Source organism: Mytilus trossulus, chromosome 5 (assembly GCF_036588685.1).
Source record: "Mytilus trossulus isolate FHL-02 chromosome 5, PNRI_Mtr1.1.1.hap1, whole genome shotgun sequence".
NCBI lineage: Eukaryota > Metazoa > Mollusca > Bivalvia > Mytilida > Mytilidae > Mytilus > Mytilus trossulus.
The window spans coordinates 68090380-68117509 of NC_086377.1; the positions used below are offsets into that span (position 1 = coordinate 68090380).

The 27130-nt window shown below is 35.1% G+C and overlaps 2 protein-coding genes across 3 annotated transcripts in view; one reads left to right on the forward strand and one right to left on the reverse strand.

Moving 5' to 3' along the window:
* Positions 1 to 75: 75 nt before the first annotated feature.
* LOC134719833 (uncharacterized) lies at positions 76 to 6325 on the forward strand. Its single transcript, XM_063582780.1, has 3 exons — positions 76 to 200; positions 2629 to 2859; positions 5807 to 6325. Exons 2-3 carry the CDS (start codon positions 2638 to 2640, stop codon positions 6212 to 6214), a joined length of 630 nt encoding a protein of 209 aa, XP_063438850.1. The 5' UTR covers positions 76 to 200; positions 2629 to 2637; the 3' UTR covers positions 6215 to 6325.
* Positions 6326 to 8452: 2127 nt separating this feature from the next.
* The window catches only part of LOC134719118 (collagen alpha-2(I) chain-like), a 53356-nt gene continuing 34678 nt past the window's right edge, over positions 8453 to 27130 (reverse strand). For both annotated transcript variants that reach the window (XM_063582090.1, XM_063582088.1), the window contains 9 exons: positions 22025 to 22313; positions 19784 to 19897; positions 17615 to 18262; positions 16443 to 16847; positions 15214 to 15366; positions 13473 to 13625; positions 12292 to 12330; positions 10810 to 10859; positions 8453 to 9006 (listed from right to left, as the gene is read on the reverse strand). In XM_063582090.1, coding sequence (XP_063438160.1) covers positions 8506 to 9006; positions 10810 to 10859; positions 12292 to 12330; positions 13473 to 13625; positions 15214 to 15366; positions 16443 to 16847; positions 17615 to 18262; positions 19784 to 19897; positions 22025 to 22313 — 2352 coding nt within the window. In that variant the 3' untranslated portion in view covers positions 8453 to 8505. The remainder of the gene's footprint in view (positions 9007 to 10809; positions 10860 to 12291; positions 12331 to 13472; positions 13626 to 15213; positions 15367 to 16442; positions 16848 to 17614; positions 18263 to 19783; positions 19898 to 22024; positions 22314 to 27130) is intronic.

A 27130-nucleotide genomic window follows, 5' to 3' on the forward strand; every position in this document is an offset into this window, starting at 1 on the left:
AATTGAACCTTTTAATCCGTCTGTAATAATTTATCGACTGACCCATTTAATCCCTATTGGTAGTATATATTAGTTTTAATTTCTTATGAAGTTTGCAATGTTATTTTGAATATGACGGACATTTTGTGAATTACATTACTTAAAAAGAGATACGGAATAAATGTACATTGGAAAGCTAAAGATGTTATCAACTTGATCTGGTAAGCTTAGCAATGGCCACGGTTTAGAACATTTATCTATTATAAAAAGAGTTAACAGAAAAATAATATTATCAAAGCCACGACAATAAAGATTATGTTTATCATTTCCCACTCATTCCTGGTAGAAGAGAGTATTAATATAACAGTTTATACGGTACTATGCAGAATGGGTTTGACTCATTGTTAAAGTCCGTTCAGTCACCCAGAGTTGTTAACTTCCGTTCAGTCACCAATAGTTGTTAACTTCCGTTCAGTCACCAATAGTTGTTAACATCCGTTCAGTCACCAATAGTTGTTAACTTCCGTTCAGTCACCAATAGTTGTTAACTTCCATTCAGTCACCAATAGTTGTTAACTTCCACATCATTTAGTCTCATTGGCAATCATACCACATCTAGTTATTTTTAAGAAAGGGCAAATAGTAAGCAAATGTACCAGACTTATAATTTAACACTTTATTCGCCAGACGCGCGTTTCGTCTACATGATAACTACACCCATCAGTACAAAATATTTATAAAGCCAAACAAGTGCAAAGTTGAAGAGCATTGAATTGTTTTACATTGTCTTATCGGGGCCTTTTATAGCTGACTTTATGCGGTATGGGCTTTGCTCATTGTTGAAGGCCGTACGGTGACCTATAATTGTTAATGTTTGCGTCATTTTGGTCTTTTGTGGATAGTTGTCTCATTGGCAATCACACCACATCTTCTTTTTTATATTGAGGACCCAAAAGTTGTGCCAATACGGCTCATGTTATCTATGCCGGGGCTGAGAAAATCGATAGTTATTCGAAAAATTAATATTTGTGTAAAACCTTCTCTATGGGATCCCATGTACACATCCTTTTAATTGAACACTGAACACATGCATATTTTTTCCCGACGTATTCGGTATAGTTTCGGTTTGTGCACTTTGAACTTAAGGACGCTTAACTATGGCAACAGAATACGCATGCTCGAAAATCCTTTCTGTGATTGGACAAAATGCTGTCATGGTGGGTGATTTGGTTGTGTTCGAAAAAACGTCTCGAAAATTATATCGTGATGGAAAGCAAGTGAAAAACTATAAATATTTGAACTACATCTTACAAATACACCCACGCATGTGAGATTTTCGCGGGGTTTTGGTGAATATAAACAGAAAGATACTACTTATACTACCAATAGTTGCTAGCTTTGTTAACCGTGAATTAAGTTTAATGTAAACAGCAGTAAATGTATATTTGTTTCTTGTTATTTGCACTAGATTTTTTTACAAATAAAATGTTTAGGTGTCATCATGATATTCTTATATATCTATATTGCCTTAATATAAGCAGACTTAGTAAAGAATTTCTTGAGTTTACATTCAGATGGAGATTTTATTAAAGGGGTCCTGCATCATTAAGTCATTGTGCTTCTGAATGTTATCGAAATGATAGTTTTAAACATATACTCAAATTTAAATACGTCGGATATCTTTTTTAAAATAGTTCTTGTCAAGTCATGACTAACCACAGTCCTAAAAACAAACGAGCGTAAATAAATAGTTTATAACAGAATTACGGGTCAAGATTAGAGGAGACATGAGCTAAAAAATAATGAAGGGATAATATGCAACATAGAACAAATAACGAAAAGATATTTTTGGGGTGCTATTAATATATAAAGAATAGAAAAAGGTTATATCACAAAAATACTGAACTCCGAGGAAACTTCAATCAGAAAGTCCCTAAATAAAATGACAAAAAACATCAAAAACGAATGAACAACAACTGTCATATTCCTGAATTGGTACAGGCATTTTCAAATGTAGAAAATGGTGGATTGAACCTGGTTTTATAGTGCTAAACCTCTCACTTGTACGGCAGTGTCATCTCATAAAAATCCGTTATATTTACAACGATACGACAATATATAAAGAATAGAAAACACTGGGTAAAAACACAAAGAAACAGAGAGAAGGCATATCAGTAAGTGATAAACTTGACCTGGTACAATATGTCCATAGTTACAAATTTACTAGTATTTTTAGTCCGACGTTATAGTGATCTAAGTCCTCAGACTAATTTTCCGAGGACCATGGACTTTTTATAATTATAGTTATATTTGTCCGCCCGGACATATTTTATCAGAAACAGTTTAAAGGGTGATAACTTAATTGAAAAAATAAATACAAAATCGGAATATAATAGTTTGGAAATTTATGGACAAAATGCGCTCGCTGATGATCTCGCTACTACATGAAGCTAAATAAGGCGCGCGCTGCTACACGAAGCTAGCTAAGCTAGTCATAGCTCTTGAATGTATACTTTCGATCAAGAAAGATAATAAACCTGCAACTGCCCAAGCACGTTTGGCGAATCGATCCTTTTCAAAAAGTCCAAGGAATCGTCGGGTCGAAAGGTATTTTAAATCGATGAACACGCATTATTTTTCTAATTTTAGGTTATTACTATGGATACCGTTATTTATATTTGGGATTCCTCCAAAAAGAAGTTTGGACATGCGTCTATGGAGCTTAGCGATGGAACCTATATCAGCTGGTGGCCAAGACCAGAGGCACACAGTCTGTATACGGAAGTAAAATTAACCGACAAAGGACGACCTCCAGTAACAAAAACAGTTGTAGTGAACCCTTGCAAGAACATGCGCATGGATACACTTCCGGCAGTATGCGTAAGCTTAAATGATTCTTTATTAAGCCCACATTACATTCACATGGGGGCCAAAGGCATAACTAACAATTACAATTATAACTAACTACAAAATAATCATGAAATTTACATCAAAATAGAATTATAGAATAAAATATTGAATCTACCAAATAACAAATGACCTCAACTGTTCACCTGTTCTCTTGCTGGCTCGTTGGATTTATAATATATTTCATTTCAAAATCAGAAAAATCTTTGTATTTGATTAACAAATCATTCAAATATACATGTTTTAAATCTTTTATTTTTTTCACCAAAAAAATAATGGATGGGATTGGTTATCCCATATGAGAATTTGTCATATATTTCTTTATACTGTGCTCAAGATCATTTTAAGTTTCCGTTATGTTAACTGTTTTCTTGAAATGTTTAATAATGTAAACTGCCGATACCCTATTGTTTACAGGTTACCTGCTGCAAGACAAATCTGATACCACCAAAAAGTAGTCGAAATTTGTAATTCTCTATTCTCTAGTCAGTCGACATTTCTGAACATTTTTTATTTCCTTTATTGTGGGTTATTGGTGGCCGAGTGGTCTATGTAAACTACAAGTTCATCAACAGTGATTATTAAATTGGTCTGTCAACTGAGTGATTTAGAGTTTAAACCCCGTTGCTAGGTGTATTTGACACCAGTCTTATTGAAGAACCATTTCAAGTTTTTCAGTCGAATATCATTGGAACACTTTGGGTACCCCTGATTCATCCAAGAATATTTGTAATTTGCTTTTGTTATGAGAAAGGGTAACCCATTAATCACATATGGATTTTACTAAAACAATCATATTCAACACAATTAAATCTAACCATTGTAAGAGAGGTTAACTTTCCATACAATCGGACGCTTTTTTATAATTGTTATCCCTGTTTAGATGCTCCAACTTATGACGCCTAGCAAGTCTATAGACGTTTCTTTGGGAAACGTAAAAGTATCAAATACAACTAGATTTGCCATTGTGAGCAATAGCGGATGTCACCCTGGTCCACCAATTGACACTACAATCAAGTCAATATTTATCTGCCCTGAAATTATCAGATGCATTGGTAAACTAGTTGTTTGGTTGCTGCCCCAAAATTGGTAATTTTTGAAGAAATTTTGCCATTTTTGGTTATTATCTTGAATACTATTATAGATCGAGATAAACTGTAAACAGCAATTATGTACAGCAAAGTAAGACCTACAAATAAGTCAACACGACCAAAATGGTCAGTTGGCACTTAAGGAGTAATTGCCCTTTATGGTAAATTTTTAACAATTTTCATTAATTTGGTAAATTTTACAAAATATTTTCCTCTGTAACTCAAGGGCCATGTTTATTATAGATAGGGAAAATGGTAAGTACCAAGAATGTTCAGTAAAGTAAGATCTACAAACTCATCACCATCACCAAAACATAAGTTTGTCATGAATCTATCTGTCCTTTGTTTGATATGCACATAGACCAAGGTGAGCGACACAGGCTCTTTAGAGTCTCTTGTTCTGATTCCATGACAACGGCAGCCATCTTGAAATTGTCAACCCCCAATTGCACATCTACACATGGGGATTAACATTATGATAAAGTTCCATCATCACTGGTCCATACAATTCCGAGAAATAGTCTGGACAAAAAAGTGTGGAATAATAATAATCACCAGAATTGCCATTGCGAGAATTAGCAGATGTCACCCTCCCCCTATTGCCACTAAGCGACAGCCATTAAAAAGAATATTTAACAGTGAATGCACAAATATACATGGCAATACCATCAAAGTTTTGATCAATTTGGCCTACCATTTTAAGAAAGTAAATGCCACTTGAAGGTTTTTGGATAATTTTGACCTGTTTTGCATTGTTTACATGCATCGTAACTACGAAGTTTTAAAAAAATTGGAGAATTTTGATATTTTTGAAAATTTTTGATGTAGTTTCCATGGCAACATAGTAGTTCCAATGATTGCCAAAATCATCCAAAACCAGTATATGCTGAACACCTACATTAGAACCGTGGTGTAGTGGTTAGTGCATTGGAAAATTTCGGCTCTCACTTGACACCATTTGCGAGTATGGTCTTGAGGAAACGATGATAGTCCGTCGGGCGGGGACGATAAATAGCTGACCCGTGTTTACAGAGAGCCACATCTCTTGCACGTTAAAGACACCCTTGTAGATTTCGAAAAAGAGTAGGCTAATGCCGCTAAAAGGCAACACTCGCACCGCAAAGTGGAAAGGGATTAATATAAGTTGCAAAACTTGTTTCCCAATCCACTATAAATAAATATGTTTAAACTAAACTAAACCTACATTGTATTAAAATATAATGATTTTAATTTTAATTATGTCCAAATAATTCACCAAAACCAAAAACTGGATTTTTTCACATTTATTCCTATTCCATGGTAACGGCAGCTATATTTTTTATGTTCTTATTACAGACCTACTAGAAGTCCGAAATTTTGTGTTCCTCATTATAGTTAACTTTCATTAAGATTGGTTCCATTGCCTCTGATAAAACTGTCGGACAAAATAGGTGGAATAATAATAATAATACAGAAAAAGAAACAGAGGAAAAGCAATATGTCGCCCGAAATTGTCGATCGGGTGACATAACAATATGTCAACCGACCTCCGTCAGGGTGACATAATAAAAATGTCAGCTATACAATCAGTCTGTAGTATCGTAATCTGTCTTATGAAATTCATGATATTTAAAACTGTGGACCATTTTATTATGTTCTGTGTTTGAAAATATATGCAAAAAGGAAAATATGTATACTAACTTCGACAACATTTTGTTTGTCAATTGTTGGTATCCTTTTACAGTCCATTTAGGGTTCTAATTTTGAAAAGAGAAGGTAAAAGGGTTCATGCAACGTAACGTTTACTACTTTTGTGTTATTCTGTTCGTTTATTTATAAATTTATTTCAGTTTATCAAAGTACGACCAATCCTTGCAGATTCCTATATTGATGACGTAGAATTGATGGGTGATAAAGCTGATCACGTGGTCATGTTGAGAAAGAGGCTGCTCGACGAGGATCGGGTATATCATTTCTGGAAGAAAACCAAGGAAGTTCACCAGCCGTACATCCTTGGAACGAATAACTGCGCAGACATGATATTTAGAGCGCTAAGGATAGGTGGAGCCACTGCATATGTACCAGATCCAGGTTTCGCCTACATTTGGACGCCACGTCGACTTTATAACTACGTCGAAAGATTCTCATTTTTAGCCATGGTTTTAAATTCTAATTCAAGACTCGGAGAATATTTCGAAATGAACGATATGCCTCGTCATAAAAGAAAACCCATCAAGCAGGCTTACGAATCGTCATAGAGAGACACCATTGCATTCAGTCAAAGCAACAGCACGTGTCAGATGGTCCTGAAGCCCATGATTGGAAAGGAAAACTTACAACTGTGATAGCAATGTGAAGGTTATCACGTCGTAAATGTTTTGTTTGTACACTCTCATAAAGTTTTATCTTAGTTCCTTGTTACATTACAACCATGAACGTCATCCACGACAAACATCCTTGATCATTGTTTGAAAAAAAAACAAAAAATCTGTGTGAATTTTAATCTGATATTTACGTATAAAACACAAAGGTGTCAGTATTCACCTCAAAACCTTTGAATAGACTTATTAAGAAGGGATATAGTTACGATACTGTTGTCAGGTCATTAAAGATTGCATATTTTGGCGTTAATATTGATTTACTTATAGGGTCGTTGCATCGGAACTAAACACATTTATTAAAAAAAAACAGTTATTGGCATGACACGGGTTATGTTCTTCTCATATATATTATGATGGTATGATACTAAACCCCTAACGGGAAGGACTGTGCCTGATGTGCATATGATGAAATCATAATCTTTCAGTCAGTTTAATTGAATTCTGGAGCTGGCATGTTCGTTAATTGCTAGTAGTCTGTTGTTATTTATGTATTATTGTCATTTTGTTTATTTTCTTTGGTTACATCTTCTGTCATCAGACTCGGACTTCTCTTGAACTGATCTATGGTGTGCGTATTGTTATGCATCTACTTTTCTACATTAGTTAGAGGTATAGAGGGAGGGTTGAGATATCACAAACATGTTTAACCCCGCCGCATTTTTGCGCCTGTCCCAAGTCAGGCGCCTCTGGCCTTTGTTAGTCTTGTTTTATTTTAATTTTAGTTTCTTTTGTACAATTTGGAAATTAGTATGGCGTTCATTATCACTGAACTAGTATATATTTGTTTATGGGCCAGCTGAAGGACGCCTCCGTGTGCGGGAATTTCTCGCTACATTGAAGACCTGTTGGTGACCTTCTGCTGTTGTTTTTTTTATGGTCGGGTTGTTGTCTCTTTGACACATTCCCCATTTCAATTTTAATTCTACGTAATTATATTTGCTCCCGAGCAACACGAACCCAACTAAAACAACGGAGGTGATTTCAGGTTTATATCCGCCCTCTAAATTTTTAGTTGAAAAAAAATTAAAATGTGCTTTCTCGTTAATTATATAATATATTAGACCGTCGGTTTCCCTGTTTGAATGGTATAACACTAGTAATTTTGGGACCCTTTATAGCTTTTTGTTCGGTGTAAGCCAAGGCTCCGTGTTGAAGGCCGTACATTGACCTAATAGTTTACTTTTATAAATTGTTATTTGGATGGAGAGTTGTCTCATTGGCACTCACACCACATCTTCCTATATCTATATGATAAGGCTATGATAAATCTCTCCACCCGAGACTAAAATGACGAAAAGTTAATAATTGTTACAGTAGGTCATCGCGGCCTTCACCAACGAACAAAACCCATATATATACCGAATAGTAAGCTATAAAAGATTATCAACGCAGTACTCTTATGAAGATGTGGTCACATCATGATATTGAAACTTAGTACGTTTATTTGGATTGATGAAACGTTTATAACTTTGATGAATAATGAAATAAGATAGCACGATTGGATCATGGTGTACTAAGGACATTTATTTCCTTTTATTTTTATTTGTTGATGATGTTACATATATTGTTAGTGATTTTTTTTAATGGATCTTATAAACGTATTGTATATTTTTCTATTTCTTTCATGAAGATGTAAATAATACTCGGTAGTAGTGTATTTAATGGTTTCTCTGCATGATTTAATTTACAATGCAATACTTACCTCTTGTACACTTGGCTGTATAACATTAACCAGATATGATATTCACTGATCTATACGGTAACCGTAATTTGCATTTACTGTTTTGATCTGAGCGTCACCTTTTCAGCAGACGAAACGTGCATCTAATGTTCTAAACCATTATCATGGTATGTTATAGAAATTATCTTGTTTATTTGTGTATTTTCGAAATGCACTATTGTTTAGACGGCAAGAAGTGTTTTTTTATGAGTACCAATGGAGTTCTTTTATTATTTTGGGAAATGTTTTGCAATGCCTAGCATTTCTGTATAATGATACAACCCGATCAAGTTGTCTCATATCGAAAGAGGGAGAATGATGTGTTCATTTGTACCACGTGATGTATTTACTGGTGATTGACACGTATCTCATATTTCATTAATAAATTTTGGTAAAACTGTTAAACATAGTTTATTAAACAGATTGTTACAAACAGATTTTAATCTAATCAGCGTCCCCTATAATTGAATCCTGAACCATAGGTTGAACCACTGTTTGACGATCCACTATGTTTTCTTCCTGAATACGCTACACCATAATTTACTTTTGGTACTGCCACGTACTTGGTTCGCGGGTATGCTCTGCCGGAACTCCCATGCGACCATGCTCCACTTCCGGCTCCACTACTCACATGGGAGGCTGCTCCTCCTCCTGAACCAATAAAACTGATTCCGGAATGAGATGACGAACTGGAATGGTGGACTGAATGATGAGATGATGAATGACTTTGGCTTGAATGTGACACACCAGAGACGTGACGTGACGATGCACTAGCGTGTGACGATGAGCTGGCATGATGTGAAGATGTGCTGGCGTGATGTGCTGATGTGCTATGAACTCCGGAAACAGAGCTACCTCCAATGTGGAAATGAGAATTAGATACGCCGGCATTTTGTAAAGCACCGAGAATAGCGGAGTTCAATCCCGTGTTGCTGAATGAACTGAGAGTCTAAAATAGAAAATAACATTTATTAAATGATTTACTACATATTTAATTTTTTTATTTCGACGATTTAACATTTACATTTCGTTTGATGTATTTTATCTTTTGATTTTTGACATTTGATAAGAGACTTTTCTCTTTTATTTTTCCTAGGAGTTAGGTTTTTTGCTATTTCACCCCTTTCCAAATGACTTCATGCCGGCTGGGCTGTTTATTGATAAAAATGACATTGGAAAGTCGTCTATGGGCGAGAGGTGGAAAAGACATAACTGGCAGCTTTTCCATAGTTCTGTTCTCCGAGTATCTGACAATGTTGGTTAGAAACCTACTTACTGAGATTGATATCATTTGTTTGTTTTGCTACCTCATGGTAACTAAAACTGTCTCTGGGGTTGAAGTCATAAAACTTTGCTCGGAGCACAAAAATCATGCTCGAAACATGAAATCCAGTATTTTGATTGGTTGAATCTCGAGTCTGAGTACAAAAATCGTGCTCGAAAGTTTTATGACCGTGATGTTCCTCTACTTCGTCCAGGAGCCAGGATTTAAATGCAAAGATTGACAAATCATTTTATTTTGAAAAGGAATCATGATAGCGTCCATAAAACTGTAGAAAAGATTACTTGACCACTATAAATCGTTGTTTCAATATATTTCTTGTGGGCAGCAACCATAGACTACGATATATTATCATCTGGGAGACATTTATTATTAGAACGGCGTCAGTGTGATGCAAATAGAAATAGACAGGTCACATTTGGAGAATTGCAATCAATTCGTTCTATCAAAATTCAGTTGAAAGTTTTTGCTGTTTTGATGCATGAGTTCATGCAACCAAGATTCTAAACTAAGAAAACATTGATTACATTGTAAACCTTCGACCAATCAAATCACCTTCATACTGAAGCTGGTAGTTAAGGCTTATTTTCTTACAATGAAGTTATCGGGGTTTTGTGCTTGAGGCTTAGTATTAACTGAGTTTTAAAAAAAATATGAGGAGGACGGCATTCTTAAACCTTTCCTTTTACTCAATTTAAGAACTTCCATTTTTTTCTCTCAACAAATTGGCACAGAAGACCGTTAGTTTTCCCGTTTGAATTGTTTAACATTGTCATTTTAGGGGCTGTTATAGCTGACTATGCGGTATGGGCTTTGCTCATTGTTAAAGGCCGTACGCTGACCTATAGTTGTTAATGTCTGTGTCATTTGGTCTCTTGTGGAGAGTTGTCTCATTGGCAATCACCACATCGCCTTTTTTATACCCACACCAAATATAACAACTATCCATTACAGTCAATAGATTTAAGGAACTATATGTAACACTATCTGTTTATTCAAGACAAGATGGTACTTACACGCGTATATATTATGGGATAGCAATAAAGTATTATGTTAATATATCTTTGTTATCTTGCAAAATATCTTAATGTTTAGTTACATAATTGAGATCAAAACAAGTAATAATTGTTGGTGTAGTACGTTTCCCGAAACGAATACCCTTTACACCCCATCATGTATAACCCAGCTGACATCATTCAATGCATCTTGGTATGTCAAATAGGAATATAATGATTAATGGGTGGAAATTCAACCATATTTAAGATATAAGAACATTCCCAAGAGCCAGGGATTACTCGGGTCCAACCTTATAGATTATCTAATGAACGGATCTAAGAGACTCAAGTTGAAATATTATGTCCTCCAGTTTCGCAGCATTGATACGGTCGATACATCCTTGTGTAACATTTATATCTAAATGCAGATAGGTGTGTCGATATTTACCGGAATTAATTGACTTTGTATACTTACTGAGGAAGCAGCAGCAGCTCCTGCATGTGTAATACCATCACGTGTATAACCTAGGGAGGTAAACAAAACAGCAGATCAATAAACGATACCTATTGTTATCACGTGTATAACCTAGGGAGGTAAACAAAACAGCACATCAATAAACGATACCTATTGTTATCACGTGTATAACCTAGCAATAAACGATACCTATTGTTATCACGTGTATAACCTAGGGAGGTAAACAAAACAGCACATCAATAAACGATACCAATTGTTATCACGTGTATAACCTAGGGAGGTAAACAAAACAGCAGATCAATAAACGATACCTATTGTTATCACGTGTATAACCTAGGGAGGTAAACAAAATAGCAGATCAATAAACGATACCAATTGTTATCACGTGTATAACCTAGGGAGGTAAACAAAACAGCAGATCAATAAACGATACCTATTGTTATCACGTGTATAACCTAGGGAGGTAAACAAAACAGCAGATCAATAAACGATACCTATTGTTATCACGTGTATAGCCTAGGGAGGTAAACAAAACAGCAGATCAATAAACGATACCTATTGTTATCACGTGTATAACCTAGGGAGGTAAACAAAACAGCAGATCAATAAACGATACCAATTGTTATCACGTGTATAACCTACGGAGGAAAACAAAACAGCAGATCAATAAACGATACCTATTGTTATCACGTGTATAACCTAGGGAGGTAAACAAAACAGCAGATCAATAAACAATACCAATTGTTGTCAAATGTATAAGTTAGGGAGGACAACAAAATAGCAGATGAATAGTTTAGGTAAATGGCGTGCAGCATCATCAATTTTGATTGGATAACGTCACCAATTGACATGGCTTCAATGCGAATTGATGCCATGAACATGAAAAATACACACAAACTCAAACGAACTTTGACAGATTTTAATTGTATGATTTACCGTTGTTTTCTGTCGGTTTCAATAGAATGGAGATAACTACATTGTATTTTAGGCTCAGACGGCATCAATTTGTACCGTTTACTGACTCCGCTAACGCGTCGCCAGTAAACTTTAATTTGCGACCATCAAATCACTAAATGATGCCGTCGTAGCCTAAAATACAATACAGTTATCTCCTAACTGAAAACATAAAACAAGAAGTGAAAGATAGGTACTAAAGGTTGAAACGTTCGATAATTTTCAGGAATCAAACCTTTACTTGAATAGAACTTGTGAAGATGTTCTGAAAACGTACATTGTGTCAATATTACAAATCAAAAATGAATTTTATAACCAATCCGTACAGAAATATCGACCGCAAGTAGATCCTACCTACTTCATAGTATATATAAGACATACTCCTTGATATCTAAGCTTTAAAAGTGAGTAATTGATCTTGTTTCATAACTCGAGATGTGCTAGATGTACTTTTAATCAGTCAACTTTTTTTTTAAATGCGGTGTAATTACATTGCAAACATTTTACTACCATACGAAATTTACGTACCTACGTTCTTGAGATTGTCAAATACTATGTGAATAGTACCTAAAATAAATAATATTAAAAGATATAATAAACTAATATAGTGTCATGCTACCATGGTGTCAATGTTAATGGACTATTGTAATAGTCATCTCCAAAGTGTAACACAACTGACAGGGTCGAACACAATTTGATGTCTTATCCTGCACGAGAAAAGTCTGTAATTCTTTCTCATTTAAGTCAATAGCTGTTACGGTATCTCAGCCGCATCATAATGCAACCAATCAGAATCAATCATGTGATTAGTAATTATTTCAAGATGGCGTGTTTGTAGACTGAAAGCAATAAACACTGGTGTTAAAAGCACATACGTTGATGCAGTCTTATAACAAATGTAAGGACAACTTTATGTGTTTCCATACACCAAACTGCTAGATCATCTGACGGAAAGAAGTGTATGCTTTGCTTTAAAGTAGCGTTCGTGTTCCTCGATCTTTAGTTTTCTCTTTTAGGGAGCTACCATTTGATTTTTATGGGGGGGGGGGGGGGGGGGGGGGGGGGGGGGGGCTAGGATGAAATTTGCAAAAAATAGGCAGGACAGGAGTTTTGAGTAAAAAAAAAAGGCAGGATGAGACACTTGCAAAAAAAAAAAGTCAGGACGACAATTAAGGTAAAAAAAGTCAGGATAAACTTTAAAAAAAAAAGGCAGGACCGAACAGAGTGAAAAATAAAAAGGCAGGACAGAGATTACAGCTAAAAAAAATGCAGGACAAAATTCTTCATCCTAGCCCCCCCATAAAAATCAAATGGTAGCTCCCTTAATAGTGTTTTGTATATAGTTGCTGGTCTGTTTTGACTATTTTAGTTTACCATTGTGTTGCATTTCTTTCTTTAGCTAATGGACTCCTTTTGTATTTTCTTAAATCTTATTTCTTCATCAAGACCGTCAGATTTGACAATACCAAGGATTTGTATAGTTATAAATCCTTGACAATACAATATAACATATGTGTACATTCAAACATGGTACCGGTATAAAATCATAACAAGACCTGTAACTCTTATAAGACAGGATGTACCTTTATCAGGAAGATATCCTTATACGAAAGAAGGGAGATATATAAAGGAAGAAGGAATATAACCGTATAAGAAGGAATATAACCTTATGAGAAGGGAGACAACCTTATAAGAAGGAGATAACGTACCGCTCCTTCCATCTGGTCCTTTGTCGCCACATGGACCTTTTTTGCCTGTTTTACCATCTCGACCATCCTTTCCATCTTTTCCGTTCCGTCCATTGTTTCCTCCCTCACCTTTGTCCCCTTTGTCTCCCTTTGGACCTTTGGATCCCCATGGACCTAAATACATTTATGTAGCAAACAATTGACACATACTTCGGATGCAGTTTAATTTACGAATATAATTTTTTGTTTGCATTATTTTCTAGTGTTGTTTATTTTTCTGCATTTCAGCATTGGTTTTATTGGATATTTAGTCCCAGGATATGTGAATTAGCATTGTAGATATATATAGATAAGGGTCTGATTCGGGATCTTCCATTTCTGTAGTTTTTAAATTATTTTGATATTTTTCTGTATTCTTTTTTATTGTTTGCTATTTTTTTGCACTTAATTCTTCTGTGTTTGTTTATTATTCTCTTTTTCTGTGTTTATAGTGTATTAGATGTCATGACAATGACTTTTTTGAACTGTAGTGCGAGTTGGGTTTTGTTCGAAGGTAACCGAGTTAAGAGTTTGATTTTTTTGTAAGAGTTATAACTCGCCATATGAACTTGTCGTTTATTACACCATTCCTGTGATACGTCGTAAATGTAAGACGCCATTAAGGAGGTTTGCTAGTTCATTTTTTTGACATTTTGTTTGATTTTCGGAATTCTCTGTTTTAATCCATCAAATTTTTGTTCATTAACCCCTTTTTTTTCTCTTCATATTTTCATTCCATATATTTAATAAGCCATTTTTGAAAATCTAAAGGATTTTATGTTATTTTTCATTGTTTTTTTTTTTAATTGTGGCTAATGTTAAATAAAAGAAAAGCCTATACTATTAGATAGAAAATTATTTCCCGTCTAGAAATCTTTTTTCAACTGCCTTTATCTCAAAAACAAGGATACTGACTCATATTTTTTTCCAGCTGTTTTAGTTTCTCGATTTAGGTTCCACCAATTTACATCAGTCATTTGAAAGCCTTGTTATTTTGAAACTGAGTAGCGAACCTCCTGCAGTGCCACCAATCCTGTGACATGTTGACCGTGTGATATTTCGTAAACGTAAGACGCCATTATAGTGAAGCACCAACCCTCTGACATGTTTACTCTGTAACATATCGTAAATGTAAGACGCCATTAAGTTGAAGCACCAACCCGCAGACATGTTAACTCTATGACATATCGTAAATGTAAGACGCCATTAAGTTGAAGCACCAACCCGCAGACATGCTAACTCTATGACATATCGTAAATGTAAGACGCCATTAAGTTGAAGCACCAACCCGCAGACATGTTAACTCTATGACATATCGTAAATGTAAGACGCCATTAAGTTGAAGCACCAACCCTCAGACATGTTAACTCTATGACATATCGTAAATGTAAGACGCCATTAAGTTGATGCACCAACCCTCTGACATGCTAACTCTATGACATATCGTAAATATAAGACGCCATTAAGTTGAAGCACCAACCCTGTGTTATGTCGTAAATATAAGACGCCATTAAGTTGAAGCAACAACCCTGTGTTATGTCGTAAATCTAAGACGCCATTAAGTTGAAGCACCAACCCTGTGACATGTCGTAAATGTAAGACGCTATTAAGTTGAAGCACCAACCCTGTAACCTGTTAATCCTGTGACATGTCGTAAATGTAAGACGTCACTAAGTTAAATTAGTGTTTCTGTGACATGTACTGGTTAAGTTAAAGCACTTACCTTGTGGTCCTTTGTCTCCCATGGGACCTTTGTAACCGGGTTTACCATTTTTACCATCCATACCATCTTTGCCATTTACCCCTGGAATACCAGGGCCTCCCATTTCCCCTGTTTTTCCTGGTAAACCATTTGGACCAGGGAAGCCAGGTTCGCCTGTATTGGTTATTACAATTGATTTTCTTGTATTTTATTTTAAAAATTTTATGCTATTTTCACATTTTCTTTTTATCGATTATTATGTACTTTTTTTATATTTCAGCACCAATGCATTTTTTCATTCTTATTTTGCATTTCATATTTCCCGCTTAATTGTACTCTTCGTCTTAAAAAAACACCCTGCTGAACAGTAACAGTTATTTACTCTGTTCACGTTTTTTTTTAATGTTTGATATGATTGATATGTCTATAATATATACTATATACGCATTTGAGAAAATACTACAGCTAACAGTAGTACATAGTTTGTGAACTTGTGTCCATTTGTTGATTTGGGCATTCTAATATAGACAGTTTCGACCAGTGCGATCTGACATACTAGTACTTGAATATAGTCCTAAATAGTGTAAACTTCAGAATAAAACGTTTTTGATGCATTGGTGTAGGAGGAATACTTTGGACAGGGAGAAAAGAGAATTTCTAATTTACTAGGAATTTGATGTATAAGCAATTCATGGAAGAAAATTGATGAAGGCTCGAACGATGCTGGTTTCTTTCGAACGGCTAAGGAGTCTGTAAAAGAATTTCAACCTTTGATTTATTGCACATATACTGGTTATGTGTCCTGGCTAGATGCCCCATATGCTTTCTTTTCTATGAATAGTGTTAACAGGGTATTCGTTGTCAACATGATAGCCCGATAAAATACAAGTATTAGAATGCAAAGCTATTTAAAAACAGCAATCATCCTGAATTTAGAAGTTCCGAAAAATGACAAAAGCAATAAACATATAACGTAGTACGACCACTGTCAGGGTTCCTGATACAAGCCATAAACATATAACTTAGTACGACCACTGCCAGACGTTGACATTTTAAAAAGGAGAGGAGGTGACAAGGGGGCGATAGAAAATCAAAAGTCTAATCGAAACAGACTAAACCATGGCCAACTTTACACAGAACCCAGACATCTCTCAAAGTGAAGACCGTTGTTTACTCATATGAGAACAAATCCGGTATAATACTGTAATCAATTTGTTCCACATTTCCTAATCTTGTGGTATAATACTAACCTCTACTTCCGGGAACTCCATCTTTGCCTTTCTTACCAGGCCAGCCATTCATTCCAGGCATACCATCTGGACCCTTCCCACCATCTTCACCTTTATTCCCTGGCTCGCCACGCATACCTCGGGGTCCAGGTTTCCCATCATCTCCGTTGTTACCGGGCATGCCTGAATCACCAGGCAAACCTTTTTCGCCGTTGTTACCTCTTGGACCTTGTAGTCCCATGTCACCCATTAGACCTTTATCGCCCGGTTCTCCTTTTGAACCAGGTATTCCATCGGCGCCGGAATTTCCTGGTGTTCCATCTTTACCCGAAGAGCCTTTTGGTCCTTTTCTTCCTCTAGCACCTTCAGGCCCAGCCATACCCGGGTCTCCATTTTGTCCTTTTGCACCCATGTCGCCTCGTGGACCTTTCAAGAAGAATTCAAAAAACTTCATTAATGAGCATATCCCCTACCGTATAGTCATATAAAGGGCCTCGGTATGACAATATATGAAATAATTCGCCTCCATACCTAATTGATAGGAATGCCTCTGGTGTTCTGTTACCCGATCTATTTCATATCATCTCCATTCTTAAAATCCACACCTTTTTATGCTGCGTAGGTAAATGTAACTTTTTCCTATATTGGTTGTACGAGAATTACATTCAGGCATATTTATTCGAAAAACCATCACATTTGCTTAGATCTCAGATCTGAGACACAGAACCCTTATGACAGTTTTACTGATTTACTTACATAATGTCATTTATAGCGAGTCTTTCGACTGTATAAAACATACTAGGCTTTCATATTACATCTAGAAAATGTGTCACATTTCAAAGGAAAGTCCTATCACTTTGTATAAAGGATGTGATCCCCCCTTTAATTCTTATATTAAATGAGGAACTTGTTTATCTGTATACCGAATAAAAAAAACAATATTCAAATTACAAAAATCCGTGATTAATAATAAAAGTAAATGGGGATATTGTGAAGTTTTTACTCAGAAGATACATTCAAAAGTCAGTTCTAAACAAAAATACGAATATTCATGAACTGTGTTCGCTAGAGAAAGAAGAAACTGTAGATTGCTGGAGAAAGAAGAAAACGTAGAGTTTACTCAATTGTAAAATGAGGAGGATACATAGTTACAAACTAAGATGAAGGTTAATAGTTATCCTTTAGGAAATTACCCTTCTTGCCGTCCGTTCCTGGCATGCCATTAGGTCCTGGATTACCCGCTGGTCCAATCAAACCATTAGGACCTTGAAGTCCTGGACCGCCATCAGCTCCCTTATCTCCTGGTCCTCCTTTACTACCTCTCCTTCCTTTCTGTCCTGGCATACCATGGTCACCGGGAACTCCCTTTTCTCCTGGTTCCCCTCGATTTCCAGGCTTACCATTTTTACCGTCTTTACCATCCATTCCCGGTATTCCCATAGGTCCTTGGCCTCCCATCTCTCCTTTGTCACCTGGTTCCCCTTTCATGCCTCTATATCCATTAGGTCCTCTCCCTCCGTCTTTTCCAGGTTGGCCTGGTATTCCATCCATTCCGTTAGGTCCTGACATTCCTGGATCTCCCAGAGAACCTTTGTCCCCCGTTTCACCTTTCATACCCCGATCACCTGGTCCTCCATTCATTCCATTGACGCCTGGTTCTCCCTTTGTGCCCTGTTCGCCAGGGTTTCCTCTTCTACCGTTCCTTCCTGGTTGACCCATCGTTCCTGGATCCCCACTAGGTCCTTTGTCACCCATTTCTCCTTTATCGCCAGGTTCACCCTTTGAACCCGGTTGACCATTCATTCCTCCTGGACCTCTTGGACCTCTTGTCCCCATTGGACCTGATGAAAAGCATGCGTCAAGAAATTAAGAAAAAATAAAAAATCTAGATATAAAAAACTTTAAAAACATTGTTTTGAAGACCCATTGAAAGAACACTTATTCAATTAAAGTTTTTGCAAAGGTGGCAATGAATACCAACTTGCTCCCATACATAAATATAGCACATCAAACCTAACTATTAACTGATCTGTGAACTAAGTTGGGTTTGTCATTTATTTTTGTTTATTATTATATTGGCTGTCGCAAACCCACTTATCTTTATAGCATGAATATTCTCACTGCGACTATAACTAAAATTACAAATAATTAAAAACCAATTGTTCAGAGAACAATTGAAGGTCTTTCCATCAAAACAATGTATTTTGATATGAAAAGTTGTGAAACTAAGTTTAAAATGTCATTTCAATCGTCAAATGATAGCTCCTAGTAAGCTGATTCCAAAAATATATTGTTTCCATACATTTTTTACTTCCGGTTTGAAAAATTTTACTTCCGATTAAATTTGAATATTTACTTGACACTAATTTCAAAAATATCTGGTTCTATATACTTTTATATTAATAAAGTACAAAAAAATAGCTACTTCCGGTTTACAAAAGGTCACTTCCGGTTGTTTTTTTCAAGGTTAAATGGTTTGATACCTTTTTCTAAAAGTTGTATATCTTTATCATGTAAACATATAGAATAAAAGCAAAGGTCAAAATGTAGAACGTCAAATTAAGCTATGACCTTGAGATCAATTTCAAGGTCATAAACCAAGGACCTCAAATCAAAAGACCATAGGTCTTAATTATATTTAGTTAATGAGTTATATCACCAAACGCTTATTTTTAAATACAAGAGGGGAGAAAACTCCCTTTTACATTCAACATACGCTTGCAATCAAAATTTACATCTAACGACATGTCGCAACTTACAATTTAGTAAAAATAATTTGTTGATATCTTATACAGTCTTTGGATATAAGTGAAAATAAGCCAAATTCAAAATATTAGAATATGACCTTGACCTTTGACCTTGACCTAATTTTCATTGTGGGACCAAGGACGTCAAATCAAAAGATCCTAGGTCTCTATCACTTATGATTTATAAGATAGAAATTCATATCACTTATATTAGATGCATAAGGGGAAATAACTCTCATATGGAGCGGTCATATCGCTTCGGTCAAAATAGGACAAATCATGCCAAGGATATAACGAGCAATTTTGTAAAATAAATTTGTCATAATCTTTTACGGTTGCGAAGGAGATGCGCTAACAAGGAAAACAGTGTTTGGGGAGATAACTCCTACAAAGAAAAGTATTCCTTTACGCAGGGTAAATTTCAAAAGCGCATAAACTGTTCGATATCATATACAAAATATCTAAGCGACATATTGCGAAACAAATGTTTATCGCAAGAACAAAATTAGGCGGAAGAAAAAAAAAAAAAAAAAAAAATAATCAGAAGAAAAACAATAGGTCTTTCCACAGAAAAGTGGAAAGACCTAACTAAGTTAAACATCAACAGATTTGTACCTTGATTGCCCGGTTGACCTGCTGACCCTGTGCTACCTGTAGCTCCTCTCTCGCCAGGTTGACCAACGGCACCAGATATGTCAATTACTTGTATCGTTGTGTCAATCATTTGTTCTGAAGTCATAAACAGACATCATACTCAACATTTATGGTGGGTTTTTTTTTTTTTTAAATTTTAACGTGTTTCTACATTTACTTTGTCTAAGCTGTACTTACTTTTGTTAGTTTAGACCTAGTTCTGATAATTGAATGACTAACATGCGTTAAGAACAGTAGGATATGAATAGACATAAATGAAAGAGTGATAATGCAGATTGTTATCCCGAGAAAACGTCAACTGAGGTGAAACCGAGGTTGACAATGATCTTTCGAGGGTTTCCAATCTGATCTATCATCCTCTCTGCGATGTGTTATCTAATTTATCATACTGATTGTTCAATCCTTAGTGTCTAGTATTGTTAAATTTAAATGGAAACTACTTAAAGCTGGGGTCACACATTCACGATTTTTACTGCCGTTCATAACAGGACTATTCCCGATTCAAATTTGTCAAAAGTCTGATCAAGATCCTGTGAATCGTGGATTGAAATTCAAACTTTAAATTAAAATTTGTAAAACAAATAATTTAATAACGATATTGTTCAGGAAGCGTCGGTATTCAAACGTTTCCAAGCGAATTTATCCCGATAATCTCGTTCTCAATACGCTTCTAGTCCAATTTGTATCATTCGCCTTTTAAATTTCGACCGAGTGTGTCACCACTTCTTCCCGATTCTACTGACTGTAATCCGACAGAGATCAGACAGTGACCAGACAGTGAACCGACGCTGACGGAAGTTATCCGTTTGAAAACTATCGGCATACTCCGGATGATCAGGTACTGTTGGAACGTAATCCTATCACGGTCCGCTCTATCGCATTGCACACGGCTTTGTCTGGTGTCAGTTGATTGTATTCTGTAATTGTCGGGCCCCTTACGTTGGTATCAATCCCGAATTTCGCATTAATAACGGGACTGTTCCGGAACGGTTTCGGCAAAAACAAATCGCAAACGACAAGATCAGGGTGCAATCTTGATTTAATCGGGAGAAAAACAGCAAAGGAAAATTCCTCCAGATCATTCCCGTTCACAGGACACCGTCCAGAATACACAGAACATTGTTAGGATTTTGATCCGATACAACAGAATCTGTCACAACATAGGCACGATTGTAATCCGACTAGACAAAATCGGCTGAGTTTCTCCGAATGTTACAGTACTCACCTAACTGTCGGGGTGCTTAACCGAACTATTCGGACCCTTCCCGACCCGTAGGAATCTGTTACAAACTTAAACGACTGCTTTCAGACAATGATAGGACATTCTAGATAATTGAGGATAGTAATCCGACTTTTTCACATATTCTTTATAAAGCACAAAAATATTAGTATTCACCTCAGAAACTAACAAAACCTTTAAATAGACTTATCAAGAAGGGATATAGTTTCCGATACTGTTGTCAGGTCATTAAAGCTTGCTTATTTTGGCGTTATTATTGATTCACTTATAGGGTATTTGCATTGAAACTAAACACATTTATTAAAAAAAACAGTTGTTGGCATGACACGGGTTATGTTCTTCTCGTATATGTTATGATGGTATGATACTAAACCCCTAACGGGAAGGACTGATATGCATATGATGAAATCATAATCTTTCAATCAGTTTAATTGGAGTCTGGAGCTGGCATGTCAGTTAATTGCTAGAAGTCTGTTGTTATTTATGTATTATTGTCATTTTGTTTATTTTCTTTGGTTACATCTTCTGACATCAGACTCGGACTTCTCTTGAATTGAATTTTAAATGTGCGTATTGTTATGCATTTACTTTTCTACATTGGCTAGAGGTATAGGGGGAGGGTTGAAATCTCATAAACATGTTTAACCCCGCCGCATTTTTGCGCCTGTCCCTAGTCAAGAACCTCTGGCCTTTGTTAGTCTTGTATTTTTTAATTTTAGTTTCTTGTGTACAATTTGGAAATTAGTATGGCGTTCATTATCACTGAACTAGTATATATTTGTTTAGGGGCCAGCTGAAGGACGCCTCCGGGTGCGGGAATTTCTCGCTACATTGAAGATCTGTTGGTGACCTTCTGCTGTTGTTTTTTCTATGGTCGGGTTGTTGTCTCTTTGACACATTCCCCATATCCAATCTCAATTTTATTTGTAGATCACGAAGTAATCACATGTTTTCAATATTACCTAAACATGCGGTAGCCACAATTGCCTCTCGTATAGTAAACAGTGATGATACTGATGCCACATGGAAGACCAAACTTGGCGCTGATGCTATATTAACAAGCTGTGTTATGTCAACATCGGAGCCGACGCCTATTACCATTATGGTAACACCTTGAGCTTTCAAAATATTAGCCTGTTGCACCGGATCTGGTTGACGATTATTTCTACCATCAGTAAGAACGATGACTAGTTCTCTGACACCATGTCTTTGTCCGCCATTTATCACCAGGAAACTGTTCAGCCGAACAAACTGAAATGCATAGGGGTTTATTAATTTTGTAAATAATAATTTCATCTTAGAATTGTGATATCACTAAATATCAAAAACATTATTTTAAATTCGACGTTTCAGTTTGTATTTGATTCATATCTGGTACAGTGTATCCAGAAACGTTGTGATAGGACTTTTATGATATGTTTGTGAGTGACCTGGTCCAGTTTATACACCAATTCCTTTAAAAACGCGTTTAATTATATAATAGTTCTTGGAAAAACTGGTCATTATCGTGATATATGGACTGCCAACAGGACAGTGGTATTGACTAAGATAGTGATAATGACTGAGTCGAAGGCGAGGTCATTAACGCTATCGCAGTCAATACCATTGTCCTACGGGCAGTCCATGTATCACGATAAAAAACAGTTTTGTTAAGAACTATTATGTTTATGTCATTGTAAACCATGTTTTGGAAAATTTTCATAAATTCAAAATGCATAAATCAAGCTCGAGTAGTTGTACGATTTCTATGGCAAAGAGTGAAGACCAGTCGTAGTAATGCCATCAGTACTGCCATTCATTTTAGTGCAATTTTTTAGTATATAAATACTTAATCAAGTTCTCTTTAATTTTGTAACATATAATAAACAATTCAAACAACTTGCAACTTGAATATAATATTAAAAACAGGAAAATGTGTAATTAAAGGTGTACACATCTTTCTAAACAGAGAAACCCCGCCCCACCAGTCATAAACAGAGAAACCACGCCCGATAGTCATTATCAGACGGAAACCACGCCCCACTGGTCATTATCATGTAAAAGTTCGTTAACGACCGGTTTTCTGAACCGTTTTGTTCTGTTAATGACCGATTAAATTTATTACTGAAGAATAAGTATAGATTATTACATGGCATTTTTCATATCAGACCCTTTATCGGCCCTAGGTCATGATATCGGCCCAAGAGCCGCAGGCTCGAGGGATGATATCATGAACGAGGGCCGATAAAGGGTCTGATATGAAAAATGACATGTAATGATCTTTTTATCATATACTTCAGCAGAAGAAATACAGACAAGAACTATTGATTAAAAGTTTTTTTAATTTAATTGTTTTATTGATATTACAAGCATTTTATTTATCTTGTCACAACATATATTTGCTCCTCAACTATTTTGTGAAAAGTATTCAATCACTTGCGGTTTTCCGCACTGTTTTGTCGTTTTCGAACAAATTTCCGGAAATGCACGAAGTTGCATGTGATAAACGTCACGGAAATGAACGGAAAGGCATGCGATAACATTCCGGAAGCAGTCAATAAAGGTCCCTTTATCAGCCCGCTGATGAAATTCTGAGAAATCTGTTTAATAAACCTAGCAAACCTTTAATAGCCTTTTAATATTTTAAATGTTATTGAACTGTAAAATTTTAGTAATATTTCATACAAGTATATGATAATGAATGTTATGTGGCCCCTTTTTATCCAATTATTAACCGATATGAAATAATCCTTACAATTTCTTTAAAATTGGAGATGAGGAATATATTTTTCCACACTCGTTTCCTCTATCGCACGTTAATTGTATATTTGTTTAATTGAATAGGCCTGGCGCATGAATTTACTTGTTGGCTTACGCAAAATTATGTACGCCATGAAATTTGCAATCTGATAAAAAATTAAATTATCATTTAAACAAAATTGAATGTTTTTGTTTTTGTTATTTTATTCAACGATTAACATGCAGTGAAATAAAGGTGTTATTATCGCAGTCATCTTGTATTGGTTATAAAAAGAAGTTCGGTCAACGTCGTCTGTCGAAAAATAACAAAATTCAAGATCAACTCCCGAAAATCCTTTCGACCAATCGTTTTCCCTAATATGCAAATCACATTAGAATAAGATAAGATAAGATAAGAATTTTATTAATCTAATCAAGAACCCATGAAGGGCATCATTTTACAACACAATATGATTGGAAAAAGAAAAACAGAAAACTAATACCATACTATAACCAAGGGGTATAATCAAAATCACGTGATGGATATACACACACCGGAAGTTAAAGTCGAACTCGCCGCTTGAAAGGTTAGTAGTTGCATTTTCTTGATTATATCAATTAAATTTTGATTAATAAGTTGGCACACCGAATGTCGGATAGTTTGCAATTGTAGTTTTAAAATACACAATTGTTTTTGCTAGAAAGCGTGCAATTATTGCAAACACTTCGACACAGTTCCAAATTTTCGACGGATAACACACACACTCAATATTGTTTCAACGGATAACCACACACTTCGAAAATTTTTAATCAAAATTTCATAAAATTATTTTCTTTATGATTTGTTTGGCAAAATAAATGCAAGACTCAATTCAACACCGCTTTTATTTTTACAATAATTTTTTTTACGAAAAACGCTTGGTTTATTGTCGAAAATCCAATTTTCAAAAATGATACCACACACACCGAAAAAAACAACGGATAACACACACACACATTATTTAAACTAATCGTAAAGAACGTAAAAACAAACAATCATCATGACATGCAGTTCGTACTTAGTGGTTGTCTTCATGAATTTATAGTCTAAACCATTCATTATTTAAGTTTATCTCGTATAAATAATGAAATTTTAGCTAGTATTTGCGGCAACATTTGTGCGACTTGTGCGCATGATTGGATCATGCCATGCTTTTACGTATTCTGAAAAACGTGTTTTTTTTAAATTTTAGGACATATAATAATCAGAAAAAAATCAGAGCTTGATTTAAACAGAAAGAAAAGAAAGAGGGATAAATAAATAGAAAGAAAACTGATTTTTTTTTAAATTAATATAAGAAAAATATAAATAATCTTATCTCTCATCGCTTCTGTTTTAAGATATTTTGGTGTCATGCGTGAGTTACTACTACGGGAGAGGTTAACGACTATGACTGGCTATAAAGCCCTTTTACGGTAGGAAAACTGAAATTTATGTATTTATATTGATATGCAAATGAGATGATTTCGGTTCTGTATGTTAATCAAATCTGTTCGCCCTTCGTTATACAAATGCGTTGAGTCCCTTCGATTAACATTCGATAAACAATCAAGGTCGTGAAAGCTGCAAATTGATTTGTCGAACAGAACACCATTTCGAGTTCACTTGTATAAATTTTTAAGACCTCTAACCAGGTTTTGTAAGATACACTACACGACATATAAGAAAATTAAAGCGATGAGAGATTGCTTTTCAATTAAAATGTAATATAGGTTAAGGCTTATATTAAATTGTTCTTATGTCTTTAGTATAATGTAGTAAAATACATCAATTGACTTTGCTTGAAACTTTGTACATACCTTCAGTTTCGGTTTGTGTGTGTGTGTTAGTGTTGGATAATCGGTTGAAATTACCAACCGATTATCTATTACAATCGGTTGACAGCAACCAACCGACTATCGGTTATAATCGGATCATAATACCTTGCCCTTTTTTTTAAAGGAAATCATGTATTTAGTCTCATTGTCTATTGTCTATTGTGTACATTCAATATCATTGCAGAGTTTATATATTCATATTTGATCTTTTGTTTCCTTTTCATATTCTTGTGTACTAAATTATAATCCTGGTACCTTTGATAATTATCTATTCAGTAGTTAAAACAATGAAATGTCTTGATAAGAATCAAGATTCATATTGAACATATTTTATCTCATAATTACAACATTTATTACCAACAGTGACACTAACATTTCTAAATTTCAATGGTGTAACTCACAAAACAATTTCAATAACATAGCTGTATGAACATTTGAATGCTTCTAATTAGGAAAAGATATATAAAGTTTTTAATTTTTAGAAATTTAAAATTAACACAAAAAAATAAAATAATGCATTTGCATTATAAGATATACAGTATACAAAGGGTATTAAGCCATTGTCTGTTAATTCATGAAGAACGCTTTTTTTCACTCTTGTGATCATTAATTTCTGTCAATTGTGTCTTTCGTACGTCTGAACTTATAATTGTAAGAATGCGGAATTATTACATAGTTGAACCGTATCCGATTCGTGATTCTTATATTTTTATAAATGGCGGACAAATTTCGGAAAATTTACAACAATAAACGGTGTTTGGCAAACAATTTGGAAAGGAATATGACGTTTTTGATGCAACACATGGATAAACATTTCTAAAAGACAATTTGCAACACGTTCTAATGAAGCAACGAAATTATTTTGTCTAAAATCAAAATGATTTGTACCGCTCTCAAGTAACAAGTACCGGTAATGAAAGAAAGTATTTCATACAAAGTTATTAATGTTAAATAACCTTCCATCAATCTGCAAATGCTTTTGTCACGTTTATAAAGAAGGAAATTGGTTTATTCTTTAATTATTGGATGTTTGACATTGTTACTGTCATCGACTGGTTAATATTGTTTGACTGCGCATATAAAATGCAAACCGTAAAACAGACGCACAAGGATAATAGATACGCTGAACGGTGCCCACTGGTCACCCTATAAATAGTACTCTTCTATGTAGTGATATTGTTGTTCTAAAAATAGAAAACTAAAAATAGACAATTCTTCTTTCCATTTAGCAATATACCGTAGACCGGAAAATATAGATAAGAGTGGTATGTATGCATTTAATTTATTGTATCAAACATTTAATATGATGGCAACATACACTATGTTTATATAAAGCTGCAACTATTAATCTTTTTGAACTGAAAATTTGCAATTGTTTCTGGTTAAATGGCTACTTAGGCATGATTGAACAAATCATTTTTTGTTTCGTGATTACCTTACACACACATTTAATTGTGGTAATCTTAACCAGAAATGGGATTTGATAACCTCTG